The following is a 15,661-nucleotide window of genomic DNA, read 5'->3' on the forward strand; positions in this document are numbered from 1 at the left end:
ATGACTCAAATTCTCATAGTTTTCTAAGTACACTGGATCAGATTTCTGTCACCTTTTACCTGGAAACCAAGGAGGAAGTAGTGCTGGTTATTCACTTAATGGACATAACAGGGCATATCTGCCTTACAAAAGGTGGAGACAAAATCCTGGCAATTACAAAGCCTGGCAAGGATGTGAGAAATGGAGAAGGAAAAGACTCTCTCCTCTTTGTTACACAAAGCTGACTTCTTGCAGCTGTCCCATCTGGGGCTCCTAAATGCCTCTTTGGCCCTACTCAGACTCAGTAAGTTAAAATTATTACTCTGTGACGCTGCTTGCCAGTGCTCAATGCTATGTCTTCCCTGCATGGAGTTCTGGATGTGAAAAGCATCTTTTCCAAAATCCTAAGCAAGGACAGTCACTGGAGACATTCTAACACTTGGTGCATTTACAAAGATTCTTCAGACAAGGTAGATGGTTGAATAAACCCTCTTTTGTTTTGCATAATTTCCTTTCTGTTTTTTTTTTATTATTATTTTACATGTAGTTATGAATATTGAATATAGATTAACCAGAGCTTGCTTGTTCATCTTATGGTAAAAATTGTGCTTGGGAGCACCCAAAATTACAGGTCTCAAAGACTAAGACTTGTTTGCTGAGGTACCTTCTGGCCATAGGGCATCATTAAAGGGTCGGAATCTCACAGCTGTTGATCTGGGAGAGAATTTGAGGGCCCTGAAGGTGATAATGCTTACCATTCGTCTGGTTAGCTTACTCAACACTTTATTCTACCTTCAGGCACATTTAGTATGTGATATCAAGAAGTGGGGATTTAAAGCTGTTGCTCTACATCTCTCATTTTTTGGCTGCTCTTACTCTAATAATCTGTGATGCATGTTGGAACTTTCCACCAAGGTAGAGCAATTGCTTGTGGGCCTTAATGGAATACAAACCTAGCGAGGACTTATTTCTTCTATATGAGTGTATCAGTTTTCAGTATAAAAAAGGCTTTCTTGAACTACCAGAATCAGGGGATATACAAAATAACGTGCACCAGTGAACTATGGGGAGTGATCATAAATCCATGCAAAGATTCCCACTACCTTCAGTAGAACAGGAGGAGTGCCACAGGAGATGGGGTTTAGCCACCTGATTCATGACACTTTCAAGCCTCCCTAGTCGATGCCAACAGGTAGATTCTGCCAGGAAGCAGTTTAATATGCTTAAACAAGGCTGAGCTCTGAATCTGCTTTTGTACTAGCCCTGCAAAGCAGGGCTTTATTCCACATTTCCATACCTGGACAGAAGTGAGCATGCCACAGAGAGCCTAAAAATGTCAGGAAAGTTGTAGCTGCAGTTCATTCTGTACTGATTTGAAAGTATGATAGAAAGTTGATCTGATGTCTGGGACAGCAGACTCAGAGTAAGGGAGTGGCAACAGGTGCCATGTATTTTCTGGCAAATCTAAATGATAAGCCAGCTCCATTTCTAGTAGAAATATCCACAGTGGTTGAAAAGAAAAAACCTAAGCACCAACTTTTCCATGCCACCATCAAATAAAATTGGATGGATGAAGAAAATGTGATGTCAAGTGTACAACAGACTGGATTTCATGATGTTCTGCCAGGGAGTCCATGGAAGTCCTCTTTAGGAACCTCAGAGATAAACTTACATCCTTGCACGAGCCATTTGAGAAATATTAGACACTGTCATTTCCTGATTTCACAGTGTTCAGAGCAACAACCTCGATAGGTGAGACCTGGCTTCAATTCCTTCCTGTACTACAGGTGTCCACTTTAAATCTGAGCAGATCCTTCCTGCCGTCCTTTGCTTTCTGCATTTCCATAACAAAAACCTCTTCTCACATCACAGAGCTATTGTAAGAACAAATGCCCTATCTGAGGTGCCAAAACTCTTTAAGCAGCATGCAGATGTATAAATATTGCACATGTCTGGTGTCTCTCAGCTGCCTTTGCACAGGCATGCAGCAGCCACCAATGTTGCTGAAGCTGCTATACTTAACTTTCACAAAACATCTGCATTCAGTGAGCAATGACACTAAAGCAAGCCTATTTTAATTGTCTGACCAAGAAAGTTAATCTCATTTTCTGAGCCAGGACTAATTATTTTTCTTTTTAAATTATTCCCCTGATTTATTTGTATTCTGTGTATAAGATAAGGAATTTGTGCTTATTATAAGTAGTTTATTATGGATTATAAGTGAGCTTGCAATAATATAGTCAGGTTGCTAATAATTTATAGCCAGGTTGATATCTCTTAAAGATATGTAAGTACTATTGGGAAGGTTTGTTTTTCTTTAAAAAGAAAAACATTGGTTTTTTTTTCAATGAAAGAATTGTTGCACTGAAGTGCAACTTTCAAAGCACTAGAGCATAACTGTGAACGTTTAAAAAGGCAATATTGACAGAACGAAAGAATGGAATAGCTTCGGAAAGTATATCTATTTTTTGTAAGTATATATCTTTACCCAAAAGAGGCTAAAACCCAAGTCCTACAGGTAAAAAATCCTGACTGCAGCATTCAGACTTACCAGAGTGGGAGTTAACAACTAGAGGGAAACTTCTCATGTAACTTTCAGCGAACAGATCACAATCATGTTGAAAACAGCAGAATTTTCTGGGGTCTGGGAGGGAATGTTGCCTTAATTTTCTGGGTTCTGTGATTCTGAACTATGGAAACGAAGAAGTTATCTACCTTAAAACACTCTAACAATCACCTCACCATTGCTTTCAGCAAAACAATGCAATGCTTTTGCCAAATAAGGGGAATTGAATGAGTGTAACCAGGGCAGAATTTGGAGTTGGTTGGGTGTCAATCTGAGAGTTGGTGTAAGGGTGCAGAGCTGCTGCCTCCTGATGTGCCTTCCCTCCACTCAGTCTAGTAAAAAGCTGCTTTTTCCTCTTTGAGACATAGAAGGGAGCAGGAAAAGAAGGAAATCTGACTGTGACAATACCACTTGTAAGTGCTTTCAGGGTTCATACAAATATAAAAACAAACATGAAGGAGCTCATTGTGGGCATTGTCTTAAGGACTGCAAGAATTCACACTGAGAATCTGAGCTTTACTCCAAAGGAGAAAAGAAAAAAGAGTGTAGCATCTCCTTGCTGTTTTTTGATGCAAATTGAGTAACTGCAGAGAAACTGGAAAGCTTTGAATTTACCCTTCCAGCATACCTGAAGGCACATGAGTCATAGCACCAGCTATTTAATTTTTTTAAAAATTTTCTTTTTGGCCTCACTCCTGGTGGGTGTAATTTCTTCTCCAACTGTTGTTCCAATGCATTTCAATACCAAAGGAGGAATGCTTTCTCCCTGGAGTATGTCCCACATCAGAATGCTGCCACATGCCCTGCATTTGACCTTTGCTTTTTATTTTTATTTTTATTTTTATTTTTTGTTTAAAGGGAGGAGTTTGTTTTTTAGAGGAACAAAAATTAATTGTTTTCTCAGAAATGCTTTTATGATGATAAGACAGCTGTGGGAGAAGAAAAAAAGAGAATTTATGCTTAAACAAAGGACAGGGAAAGGTCAGAAAGCAATCTGCAGGATGGCAGAAACACTCCAGCTATTCCTCAGAGCAATTTCTCTGAGCAATGAAAGAAGTAAAACCAATTGCATATGCCTCAAATACGAAACAAAAATAAAGTTAAAATAGATGTCAGACTGCATTTTCATACTTCTTTTTGTCCTTGTAAAAAAATAGTGTAATTTCCAGACCACTACAACATCATTCACATTGTGGTGTGCTGCTAATAAGGCTGGGGACAATGCAATTTCTTGTCAGTCATCAGTCAGAGGCTCTCAGGACAGATTTCATCAGTGAAAGAATCCACAACCTGCAAGGCCTGCTTTTATTGTGAAGTGTGTTTATTACCCATCAACCCCTGTATGGTGATTTCCTTATAGCAATGGGTTTTTTCCATCAATTTTCCCATCTCCCCTGCTAGCACTTTCAGTATGTGACTAACCCCAAGAAGTTCACTGCAGCCAAGTGATTTCAATATCAAAATGAAGCCTTTGGATAAGGAAAGTTTCCTGTGGCAAAGGAAAATCAATGGGAAGAGAAGTCTGTAAGGGTTACACTGTGCCACCTTTCACTCCAGCTGAGTGGCATATTTTTTTGGTAATATCTCATATTGGTTTGAATGGGATGCCAGGCACTACTGATTATCAAATCAACAGATCTATTTGGCCTGGAATATTTACTGAGAGGAGTGAAATAACGAAACCTAGTCCTAGTCTATCCTGCAAAGCACTAGCCATGTTATTTTCTGGCAGCTAATGGGAATTCCTAGTGAACGTGACTTACCCAGCATTACACATCAACAAACAGCATACAGTGGTGCAGGTTATAAAAGTGACAGAGCACCATTCAACTCTGTCATTATAAAGAAAAAAATAATTGAAAACAGATCATACAGTATTTGAAAACATCTTCACAGATATTTCAGTGCTTTTACAGAGGGGAAGTGTCACAGTGTTAATGAAAAAATGGGTTGAAATATAAGAATTACAATCTCTTCATCAAAATAAATTAAAATATAATTTAGGCATAATTTTATTTTACAGAAAAAACTTTCCAAATTTCCAAAACCTTTCAAATTTTTATAAATTTTAAAAATATTTTTTTAAACTAAAACATACTTGGCTGTTTTGCCATTACTTATTTTGCAGTTGTTATGTATGTTTGCCCTTTGTTTCTAGAAAATACATTCAATCTTGTCTCATAGGCCAAGAGGACACAGTACAAGATTCCAGGAGCTGCTATTAGAAAGAAAATGTAGGACTCCCCTCTTTCACAAGTTTGGGAAGCTTGACAACACACATCAGTTGTTCCAATGCTTTACTTGATTTAAAAGGCATAATGCAAGTTAAATTGACAATGTAAATGTAATGGGCTGTAAATGAATTCTTCCAAAGACCTCATTATCAGCATTGTTTGTTACAGAGATTTTACAATTATTTCAATCATAGGATGCCCCAGTCTGTTTTGTGTAATTTATCCTCTAGCTTTTTCCCCAGTACCCCATTCTTCTTTCTGTAGGCAAGCATCATGAACTCACCCACACTACATCACACTTGGGGATATTCTAGATGAGTACAGCAGTCTTCAGCACTAACAGATAGGAAATTGGCAATTTAAACCTTGTACATAAGATCTAAAGGATTTAGAGAGCCCTTTTTAGCCTGGAACAGATTTGATATTGGAAGCAGAGATCTGATGTCACGTTTAAATGGCACAACACCTTATGGCACAGACATCCCTGCTCTAACAAGAGGACTTCTGCATGAGCACCAGCTCACAGCAAGTTTCACTGCATGCCCAAATTATCCCTGTCGGAGCTCTGGGCCCTTGGCTGCACTGGGACACTGATAAGGAGAAGAGTATAACATATATGATATTACTGCCATTGCTATGGGAGTGCTTACGGGCCAGCCAAAACCAGGGTTTCCCTGTGCTAGGTGCTCAATTATTCCCAATTATTATTATATTAATGGTATGTTTTTATTCTGTTAGCTCCACATCCAGGAAAAAATAAATGTTTTAGCTTAGAGCTAGTTTTGGTGGAAGGTTGGGGCTTACCTATCCATAACAGGAACAAACCCCTCACAAATAAAAGTCAATGTGATGAGCTCTAGCAATATAGAAAAACCTATGAAGTGAATTCAGTGAATATGGCATGGCAGTAATTATCTTTAATTATCTTTTCTTCCCCCCCCCCCCCCCCCCCCGTTTTTTTTTTTTTTGGTGTCAACACATGATCTGTGAGAGGTTGACCTAATTCCAGCCTGGACAGGTTTCCCCTACTATATGACTGCATTAGTGAACAGAAATACTAAATATGCATTACCGTTATTCATGACAAATCATTTGCTAAATTAACTGAAATTACTGTATTCACATTCTCAGGAGCTGCTGTATGAACAGTCCTGAACTGAATGGACATGGTTTATAATTTGCTTTTGAAGCAGCACAGCATGGTGAAAGCTGATGAAATTCCTGCATGCAAGCACAGTGGAAGCCATTACCTAGAGAAGCAGCTGCTCCCCTTCTGCTGCACTAGAAATACATCATATTTATTGGAATTGAAAAAATAATCATGTCAGAGATTTATCCATATCTGCTGATGTGAATATTTGGGGATATGAAAACCATCCCTTGGCTTTTAGAAGAGGATGGTCCAGTGTGTGAGCAACATCAGCAATGGACAAAGATTTGCTGTGACAAAATGAAATAAAAGTGAACATAGATAGATATAAGTGAAAGTGGCTGAAGTGTGTGGGGAGGAAATGCAGTCCACAACACAGCACCAGGTAAAAAGACTGCCTATTTCTGCTATGAACTTTATGCTTCCTATAAGTGTGGCTAAAAGAGAGCAGGGTAAGGATATTTGCAAAATAATTCTCAGATTTTGAATTGGAAAAAAATCCCTGAGAAAGAGTTGAAAACCAGAACATCAAAGGCCAGGTGCTGTCCCCTACTGCCAAATTAGCTTCATGAGGGGACTCAGGTGTCTGGTGACCTAGACTGCCTGCAGGATTCCTGGTTCAGAGAGGAATGTAAAAGAAGAGGAGCAATTTATGAAGCTACAGGTTTCTTTAACATCAGGGATACTGATGAGAAGAGCACACTTTTTTTTTTCACATTTTTATCTGAGACTTTGAGAAAGCTTTTAAAATTATTAGGGAAAGCAGTGGATTAGACAGTCAAACAAGAAAAAAGAAATTAGTACTTTTCTTCTCAATTTTTGTTGTTGGATCCCGCTTTTCCTTGCTCCTTGACTTTCTTTCTCATGCAGAACTGTGCATCCACAGTACATTGTTCTCTTATAATCACTGCTTTTGAAATTCCAGAACATATTTTAAGCATTTCCAAAAGACTGGCATAAATGTGGGAGCTCTGTGCCTTCCCTTATCCCAGCAGGTCCAATCCCTAACCCAGTTTGAGGTACTAACAGACTTGATCTACTTACAGATGGATAAAACTTTTAAGCCAAATGCTGGCCTCCCAATATATGAGATATTCAACCCAAATGTCAAACCCACATGTCTGAATGACTAGGTAGCTTTTGTTTAAATCCATGGTTTTCTTTTAAAGAATTTACCATGACATTGTTAGAATAGTTGGAATTTATGGTTCTGCACTTCAAGACTAAGGAATACCCTCTGCCACACCTGCTACTACTACAGGCGTTCCTGATGCATTTTGTTGCTGTGCTATTTGATTTAAACATGCAGTCCTCATAAGAGGTGTGGTTTTAAATAACCACATTTAAACATACACATGGGTGTATAGTTTGAATTGTTAGCAAGAAGTACTAAACAGGATTTACTTGTTTATTTAATGAAGCTGAAGCATCGATTGCATCGTGGTTTTATCCCCCTCAGGCAAATAGCTCCCCCCTAACTCTGCCTCCTGCAGGAGGCATTTATGTTTTATGCAGAATGGCCCAGTATTTACCTTTTATGCAGAATGGCCCATCGTAGGCAGTTGTGGAGCAGTCACAGGAGTAGCCATTGTATTTCTCCACGCACTTGCCCCCGTTGGCGCAGTACATGCCGTAGCTGGTGCAGTGGCCAGAGCAGCCAGGCTTCACCCCAGGCGTGACCTTGGCTCTCTCCTCCAGGTCCAGCGTCACCCCGTTCATCCTCAGGGAGCGAATGCAGCCCAGGAAGCCTCGCTGGCCTCCTGCAGCACCTGAGAGGGAACGTTGGACTGTGAGACAACACTGGATGGGTTTTATTCCTGTTGCTTCACATGAAATATCCTGCTAAGCCTGTGGTAACTTCTTTATAATTGCCTTGTACTAATGACAATAAGTCAGTGGAATCTAGCCCTGTGATATCATACCATTAGCAAGCATAAATAGTAGTTTTTTTATCAATGCTTGCTTTATACTAATTAGACATTTGGGATTCTAGCCCTGGAAGATTTCCTTTCATTTCAACTTCAATGTTTTTAGAGATAAGAGTGGAAGAAATGAGCTTGGCTCAACTGCTAAGGTGTAGCCTTTCTCTCTTAATGATTAGTAATGGTGGGAGCTTGTAATAATGCCATAATATGCTATGCGATGTTACATTTTTCAAAGCCACAATGGGCAAAGAAAAAGGGAGCCAAATCTCCAGCCCCAGTTACAATAGCAAATATTCACATTGATTTCCAAGAAACATAATGTATACTATTTACTTATCAGAGCATAGACTGGAGGATGGAACACTGAAAAACTTCGTTTGACAATCTGGGTTGAGATGTTTTTTTATAGCAGTTAATAAGAACTGTCCTTTTTCATCCAGAGTAAACACTCACTGAAAAAATGTGATTTCAGCTAGGTAAGTATTATCTGAGGCTGGATTAGAAACAACAATCAAAAAAACCCAAACTAAAAAATGTGAGTAAATAACAATGAGTGCTGGCATCTTTTCTGCTCATCCCTCCTCTCTTTGATTACTGCAGTGCTGCAGGTGCCAGAGAGTCCCTGAGGAGATCTGAACGCTCATCACCACAGAGGCTGATATTCACCTGAGTGGGGAAGAGAACTAAATACAAACCAGAGAATGCTGCTTCAAACCAAGTACCAGGAACTGGATGATTTTGAGTAGGAGCAGGCAAGGCTTGGTCTCTGCTGAGTGTGCATGGCAGAGGGTGTTCTGGTGTGATTCCATTCTATGTACACTCATATATACTGCAGTGATGAAAAGCCTTCTTTACCCTCTCAGTGACTGTCCTACCCCTAGGACACAAAGTCATCACCCCTCAGTCTTTCTTGCTTACCCAAAGAATAGATATTTATTCCACAGAAAATAGAAAAGAAGGCACCAAAACAATTCTTGTTCAGCATTACCCTCCAGGGCCCCGATATTCAGGTATTCATTTTGGGCACTCCAACTCAAGTCCATTCTACGTCTGACTCCAGGTAAAGTTTAAAGCTGTTCTCTGGTATGTGTGCTCCAACCACCAAGTTATATGAAATAGATGTAATTCAGAAAGAAAAAAAAATCTGGTGCAGATGATGATGTTCATTTTTTTGGCAATGAAGGTACTATATATTTCAAAACATTGCTGTGTTACAGTCAATTCAAAACTAACAAATAAAATCATCATTATCAATAATTCTCAAAGAACTCAGGCTAGGAAAAAAAATTCCATCTCTTCCTGTTTACAGCAAAAGGCTTGGTATTTTTTAAAGGTTAAGTGTTCCTCTTTTAAACAAACTTTATCTTTCAGCTTATTTTGAAACTGCCATTTCTAGGATCACAGCAGCAAAGGAAAATCTGAGCTTGTAAATAACACCTGCACATCTGGTGACACATTATGCACAGTTTGCAGTGACACTGGGCTGATTACTATGGCAATGAAGGCTTTAAACATAATTTTTAGTTCATTTGAGTTGTTCAATGCTGACTAACATGGAGAAAATAGATAATTTTTTTCTCTTTTCCCTTCTTCTCTTGTGACAGATATCTAGAGAGGTATGAAAGTGCTTCTTTGCTCAATATTTCATGCAGTTCTGGTTCCAGCTAATGCCACTTGGCATGTCAGCACTTTGCAGCCCTGCGGCTCACAGTTGGAGAAATACAAATGCTGCTGGAATAGCCTGCCCCAAATGCAGTGGAAACCAGTAGTTCCAGAAAGCAGCTGGCCTAACTTGGTTCCAAGGAATGCATTTGTGTGGTGCTTTCATACATCAAATGGATAAATAGCCCACGGGATTAAAGGGAGAAGACTGCAGTGAGAGCTGTGAATGCAAAACTATGGCCAATAATCAAATCTAAAGAGGCTGGAAGTGCTGCCGAGGCTAGGATGGGCACTGCAGGCACATGCGGTCCTGGCAAGAACTCTGCAGAAATTTTCACTTCTGTGGTGAAAAAGTATTTGTGTGTTTGGGAAGAGACTCTCAGCAAAAAAGGAGTTTGGCACTGCAGTCTGCTGGAGGCATTTTCAGCCAGGAGATGCAGGTGGAGAGAGACAAAAAGGACAAGTTCCTAATGCACAATATTTTTCTCTTAGTTGATCTTTGTATTTCTGTAATTATGGACATATTTGTCCTTATTTTTCTTTTTCTTTTTTTTTTTTCTTCTTTTTTCCCCTCTTTGCTGTCCCACAAACACTTGAGGAGCACAGCTTTCCACAATCACTAAGGCAAAAAATGTTCAGCACCGTGAGAGCAAAGCCTGGCTGCTCCCTCTGCGCCTTACCGACATAGAGCTGGCTGTACAATTCCAGCCGCGTGTGTCCTTCTGTCGGAGCTTTCCGGACCTCCAGGGGAAGCTGGTCCACCTGCAGGCTGGCCTGCTTGACGTTCCTCTCGGCATTGACCCGGTGCCATTGGTCATCATTGAGCGGATTAGGAGATCTCACCACAATTTCCACCGGCCCGTTTCCCACGTCGAACGAGAAGGAGACCTCGGTAGCAGCTGAAATAGCAAGCAGGAGGTGTTCACAATCTGTTTGCAGTCTTTGTAAACACATTCATTTATGCTTCCCAAAGAGTAAAGAGTCATATCAAATAGAAATGTGCACTGCTAAGTCATCTTTTCATAATCTATTCATCTTTCTGAATTTATAGGCACATTCAGTTCATTCTAACTTGAGCAGGAGTTTGACTTTTAGAAGTCAAACTTGACTTCATCAGCAGACCCTCAACCAATTGCATTAGTCTTTGCATTCTGCAGCTTTCCAGTTTATACCTTTTAAAAATTTTTTTTAAGGAATAAGCATTTTGATAAAAAAAAGGTGGAGAAGTCTAAATTTTTGTTTTGATTTTGAGGGACAGGCAATTAATTCTTGCAATGAACCAATAATGCTGTAGGTAAGATCCATGTGACATTTTATGGCTGAAAAGAAATGTGACAAGATCGCTGGTGTCGAGATGACCCCAAGGTGTTAGAAAGTCTCTTTTTCCCAGCCCCTCATTTGAAGGAGTCAGAATTCCTTGGCTCTCGTTCTCAATGTTGTTTATTCTCTGTAATCTATAACATTCTTTCTCTGACCTGCCAAGGTCTGTTCAGCATGTTGTTTCATGGCACACTGCACGCCCCTGAGATGGAGTTAGTTTTTTATACTAAAAACTATGTATACATGTATACTTTATTTACAATAATTTTCCAATACCTATCACTATGTTAGACAGTCAGTTTCTACTCTAAACCAATCCAAAAGTGCCACCATCACAGCAGAAGACTGAGGACAAGAAGAAGAAAGAGGAAGGACAAGGCATGCCCAAATCCTTCCATCTTGTCTCCTGAACCCCCGTTCTAAAAACCCCAAAATTCTACTTTTCCACCCTGTGATAAATTCACTAACATTCTACTCAAACTCTTGTGGCTTGTACATCTTTATACAAAGTTGGTAGTTTTTTCCAAGGGCTAAAATCGAAGGCACAGGTGTCTTTGACTCCGTGCCAAGGTCTCTGAGCCCCTGTCAGGGTCCTGAGTCCTCCAGGGTAGCCACAGGAATGTCCTGGGTTCCAACAGAAATGGATCTTTAGTAAGCCCTACAGTGCTCTGCTTATAGTGTATGATTTAAACCATGTTTAGAAATTTTATAAATTTCCATTAAGCCCTACTAGTCATTCCCTCAGGTCATCCTTGGCAAATATACTATTGATAACTATTCTTGAATGATGAGTGTGATTAATAATATATAAATTATTTTAATAAAGTAGTACAATTATGACTTATTGAGATTTAGTTTATATTTCTTTGGGCTGCAAATTCTATTCTGGTGGCAAAAGATCAAATGAAAGGGTTAAAAGAGAATGAATTATCAATTACAGCATTCACAAATGAGGATAACAGACAGAAGTTAAGACAACCAAGAGTTCAATTTAATTTGGTTTTCCTACACACAAAATAAAAAAGCCAGAGCTCCCTTTTAATTCCCTTCAAAGATTTTGGGTGCCCAATTAGGGTCTAAGTGTTCCAGCTGTGGTTTCTGCTTAGGTTGAATTGATAATGCACTATTGTAAAACTCTTATTCAGCAAGGCCAATAAATTGGGGTAAAAGCACCACTCCATGTTCATTATCACTAACAATGCTGATAAATAGTGCGAAATATTTTTGTACATGACCTAATAGATTTTCACAGGGTTATATCAGATTGACTTGACAACATTTTTAAGAAAATTGAATGGATAGGAACAAAGTTTTTACAGAAAATGTGCTTTCAACACAAATTTATTATATATATTTTTTTTTTCAAATTGGCTGCTTCTAAAAGAAAAAAATTGAAAAGCTGTTGTTCTTTTTGTTCTCTGCTGAATTTAATTTGTTGAATAAACTGCCTTTTATAAGCCTTGGATTTAGTCTGTTTGTCCTTTTGCACTTTACAAGGCACAAAATCTGTACAAGCCAGAGCTTGTTACAGAAATAAAGATATTTAGTTTTAATGTTATTATGTTTTGTAACTTCAGTGGTTCTGCCAATAAACCCAGGCAAAGTAGGAATTAGAGTAAAACCTCTCCAGTACTTAAATTGTATGGTGTGTTCAAATCTATTTTCAAGAGTGTGTGTATAATTCTCCTTTAATTTTGCTTTGAAGAACTGCCTCAGATCTCTTCACTGTCAGGCTTGAATAGTTTCCCAAAAGCTGTCTGTCCACAGGACTGTAAAATAAAGACCTATTAGGAGACTTTTTTGCTTATTCTGAGGCAGCTGATGACACTGTCAATATTGCTACTGTGTACTTTGACTATTGTCTATTTAGAATTTTTGAAAACCTCCACAAGAATGCTTCTTTGTTTTCAAACCTTTGGTCTTGTGGATAGAAGTATCCCCAAGTCTTTAAAGGAAAGATATTCTTCTTTAAAAGAGAAAGTGAAGAAAATTGGCAAATAAAGATATTTCAAGTAGAAGCTCTGTCCCTGCATAATCTCACTTTATGCATGGCTTTAAAAGAAAATTTGTATCACAGACTAAAAGATATGTAATTAAATTTGTAGTTTTCTGAGAAAATCAGTCCCTTTGAAATTAGTACCAATTGTATAAATTTATATTATATTTTTATATTTTATTTTTATATTTAATCTTATAGTTAGGGAAAGAATAGCTTTCCAGCAAAATCTTCTCATCATAGGTAATTTTCAGTGCATATATGTGCTGAGATGCTGAAAGTTAGAGAAGATAATATTGCATCTATGGACTTCCTGATCCTTTCTCAACCTACCTAAAAACACGATTCCCATACCAAAGGTGATGAAATATACTTTCTAGACTGATGGACTGAAAAAAGCCATGAAATATTTCAACGAAAAGAGCTTCACAGATGGGCAGAGGCTGCAAATAGGATGTCTCACATACAAGTTATGTTACTGTTTCTGACTCTTCATTCTTAGTTCCATTTTCAGCCTCTGGAATAAGTACTTTCCAACCAGGGACATCTCTAAGTAAGGTGACAGGTCTTAACAGGAATGGATGAATATCTGGCCACAGGCACATTAGTCAGAAAATGAAGACAAAAGAAATTTCACACTCCCAAAAAATGAGACAAGTAGCCTGGTGACAACTGACAGGAAGAAGGCTAAGGTACTCAATGTTGTTTCTGTCTCAGTTTTTACTGGCAATTGCTCTTCCAACATCTCTTGAGATCCTGACTCTGAAGGCTGGGGGAATGAAGAGTTCAAGGTCGAGTTTGAGCACACTGAGCTGCCCCCACTCCTTCTTTTTCCTCTATGCCAACTTTTCTGCTGAGCAATGTGTTATCCTTTTGGTCAATGATCAACTGTCCTGGCTGTGTCCCTTTCCAATGCCTCTGCTACCCTCAGTCTCCTGACTGGGATAGAGAGAAAGTTTTGGCACTGTGCAAGCACTACTAGCAATAGGCAAAACACTGGTGTGGTATCAAAGCTATTCCAGGCACAAATTCAAAACACACCACCATATGGGCTGCTAGGGAGAATACTAACTCCACCTCAGCAAGAGTCAGTACAACATCAAATTTGTTCAGAAGTTCAGTATAACTTATATAAAAAGACTGGCAATTGTTTAGCTTTTTTCCTCTCAGTATGTTGTACTTTACTGTCTACACATACAATCCTTGGTAATATACCCTCTTTTACTCAAATGCATCTTTGATTGATGTGACAGTGGTATTATTTTGTCAAACATTTGAATAGAGGGATTGAAAAATTATCTAACATACCTGTGAATATGCGAGCATTTATTCAGAATGACTGACTCAGCATAGGATTTTTTTCCAAAAAGATGTAGGGAATGAGCTGCAAAAAAATGACCAGAGGTTTATACTGGTCACTTTTTAGGTAATGAAGTGAATTTTCCTAATAATATTTTTATTTTCTAATCTACCAAATACCGTAAAACTAAAGCCAGTTTTTCAAAGAAATGAGCCTAATAATTAGACTTTGAACAAATGTATGAAATTGCCTAATTATTTAAAAAAAAAGTTAATGTGGGTTGTAATTTATTCAGTCAGAACAGAGTTTTGTGATGAAAATTTCATAAAATTGAACAAGAGTGAATTTTTTATGTACTCCTACCACATAAATTCACTCTGTACTCTGAGGTTTGTGGCTTAGTTTTACCCTTTCTGTGCCTTGTGCAATTACATATAATTAAATCTGAACACGTTTCCCTCATCGATTCAATTTTCTAAGGTCTCAGGATGTTGTCAGCCATCTGTTCAGAACACAGAAGAGCAACTTTGGCAAACAAAATGCCCTTCTCACTCTTTGTTCTGTGTTGCTTTTAGCTCTATTTAGGTCTCGCCATTTCCTCATCTTTAATCCATGAGATATTTGCCCATAAAAAGGAAGGGGTACAACTGAACCCCTGTGCAGGAAGACCTGGATAGGGCTGGAAGAGTGGACTGATAAGAACCTGTGAAGTTCAACAAAGACAAATATAAGAAGGTCCACAAAGCTGATCAAAATACTTGAAAGCCTGTTGGAGGAAAGCCTGAGAAAACTGTGTTTAGCTTTGAGAAAGAAGGCTTGGGGGAGACCTTTTCAGCATTGTTTTGGTATTTAAGGGGTGGCTACAAAAAAGAAGGAGATATCCTTTTGGTAGGAAGTCACATGGAAAAGATGAAGAGTAATGGGTACAGGTTACTCCTGGGGACACACAAGAGGGAAATTTTTCACAAGGAGAACAATCAGCTACTGCCATAATGTTCCCAGGGAAGTGGTAGGTTCCTCTACACTGGACGCTTCTAAGATTCAGCAGGACAGGGTGCTAGGACATTTTGTCTAGACTGTCCTTCTTTTAAGGAAGGTTGCACCACATGATCCTTGAGGCCCCTTCTAACCTGGCATGCTTTGATCTGTGATTCCATGACTCTGTGATTCCATGATTCTATGACTGCATTATCTGTAGGAGTCCATGCTTCTTGGGTCCTTCCTTTCAAGGCTTTCTAGTAGGTATGCTTTAGTTAAACACAAGTTCTGAGGGTCACCAGCAGGGGAAGCAGCACACATTTCCGTGTCCTTTGCTATGCACTAGGTCAAGTTACATGAGCTGATAGATATTTCTGGCATTCAAGATCTGTGACCAGCTAGATCTCCCATTTTCCTTGAAATTCCTTGTGTTTCAAGTATCTTTTTTCTCCCCTGTTTTCTCCTTTGATCTTTGTTGATGAATTTCAGGCTAGGATCTCTAGTTATAATGAGGCTGCCAGCAAAGAAAGAGATGTTAATGGATGGGTGGG

General features: G+C 38.9%; 1 protein-coding gene across 1 annotated transcript in view; it reads right to left on the reverse strand.

Annotated features, from left to right (window-relative positions):
* The window catches only part of CNTNAP2 (contactin associated protein 2), a 1,011,078-nt gene that overhangs the window by 75,113 nt on the left and 920,304 nt on the right, over positions 1–15,661 (reverse strand). Inside the window, exons 17-18 of the mRNA XM_054274302.1 lie at positions 10,197–10,415; positions 7,462–7,698 (exon numbers count right to left, since the gene is read on the reverse strand). Coding sequence (XP_054130277.1) covers positions 7,462–7,698; positions 10,197–10,415 — 456 coding nt within the window. The remainder of the gene's footprint in view (positions 1–7,461; positions 7,699–10,196; positions 10,416–15,661) is intronic.

Source organism: Melozone crissalis, unplaced genomic scaffold, assembly GCF_028551555.1.
Source record: "Melozone crissalis strain CALT ecotype California unplaced genomic scaffold, PUWL_Pcris_2 ptg000016l_1, whole genome shotgun sequence".
NCBI lineage: Eukaryota > Metazoa > Chordata > Aves > Passeriformes > Passerellidae > Melozone > Melozone crissalis.